The sequence below is a fragment of the Condylura cristata genome, unplaced genomic scaffold (genome assembly GCF_000260355.1).
Source record: "Condylura cristata isolate star-nosed mole 26May11 unplaced genomic scaffold, ConCri1.0 scaffold00025, whole genome shotgun sequence".
NCBI classification, from domain to species: Eukaryota; Metazoa; Chordata; class Mammalia; order Eulipotyphla; family Talpidae; genus Condylura; species Condylura cristata.
This window is the reverse complement of record NW_004567126.1, coordinates 27048207-27049538: the sequence shown is the minus strand read 5'-3', so window position 1 is coordinate 27049538 and position 1332 is coordinate 27048207. Positions and strand designations below refer to the sequence as shown.

The following is a 1332-nucleotide window of genomic DNA, read 5'->3' as shown; positions in this document are numbered from 1 at the left end:
TCCCTCAGACCCTCCAGACCCCCAATTCATACATCCCTCAGACCTTCCAGACCCTCAACTCACAGATCCCTCAGACCCTCCAGACCCCCAATTCACACATCCCTCAGACCCTCCGGACCCCCAACTCACAGGTCCCTGGAATCACCCAGCACCCCCCCCCCCAAGGATTCCCCAGGCTGCTGCCTACCCAGATTGTAATAGGAGTACACCTTCACCACTCCAGGCTGGATAAGCCCCGTGTTGAAGTACTGGTGAACTTTGAAGGTCAGACAGTCCTCCTGGTCGTGCGATATCTGGGAGGAAGTGAGGGTGGTCAGGGGGGCAACCTGGGAGGGGGGCCAGAATAGGATGCAGGGCCTGGGGCAATGGTGGGGGAAACTGAGGGACCAGGAAGGATATAGGGGGAGGGGCGGGATCTTTGCCACAGTATTAATAGTGTCCAACAAATTCATTTTCTATTTCTCCAAAGCTAGATGGCCCTTTTGAGTACCTTTAAGTTTGGTGTGGCCATGGCCTGAGTTCTGGCCAGTGGACTGGTGTCTATGCCTGTCAAAATGTCCCATGGTTAATAATATTCACTGAGTGTCTGAAAGTTGCTAAGAAGGTAGATCTTAAAAGTTTTCATCAAACACACACACACACGCACACACGTTATGACTATTTGAGGGGATGGACACGTTTACTACATTATTGTGGTGACCATTTCTCAATATATACATAGATCAAATCATCACATTGTATATGCTTAAATTCACACAGTTATGTGTCAGTTATATCCCAACAAGGCTGGAAAAATAAAGAAAAAGAAGGAAGGCAAGTAAAGATAGACGTAGATATACAAACGACAGACGAGTATATTTGAGAACATTCTAACAATCAGTGGATGTGGATAAAGGGCAGATAGAAGTATATAGAACTCTGCTGCTCTGTCATTTCTCTAGAAGGCTGAAATTATATAAACATTTAACAGTACAAGAATTAAAAACCAATCTCATCACAATCCTCTTTTCTTTTAGAAAGCGTGGATTCAGCGAGACTCCAAGACCCCACGAGCTGAGGAGTCATGAGGGGCCACGTGACCCTGCCCTCGCCTCCACACTGAGTGGACTGGACATGGGTGACAGACACAAACGCCCTTACCCTTAGGGGTTTTATTGTGATAGCTGCGTTACTAACGCTGAGTATTATTAACCATGGGACATGGGGTGGGGTGGTATGGGTCTGGGACTTAGCAGGAGACAGGAAGACATGAGCATGCCCCAGGAGGAAGTCCAAACCACGCGGGCCATGAAGAGAGCCAGCGGAGGAAGCCAGAGGGAGGGAAACGGGGGG

The 1332-nt window shown here is 48.5% G+C and overlaps 1 protein-coding gene across 1 annotated transcript in view; it reads right to left on the bottom strand.

The window, feature by feature from the left end:
* The window catches only part of C3 (complement component 3), a 27020-nt gene that overhangs the window by 1874 nt on the left and 23814 nt on the right, over positions 1–1332 (bottom strand). Inside the window, exon 36 of the mRNA XM_004689292.2 lies at positions 188–293. Within this exon, the coding sequence (XP_004689349.1) occupies positions 188–293 (106 nt within the window). The remainder of the gene's footprint in view (positions 1–187; positions 294–1332) is intronic.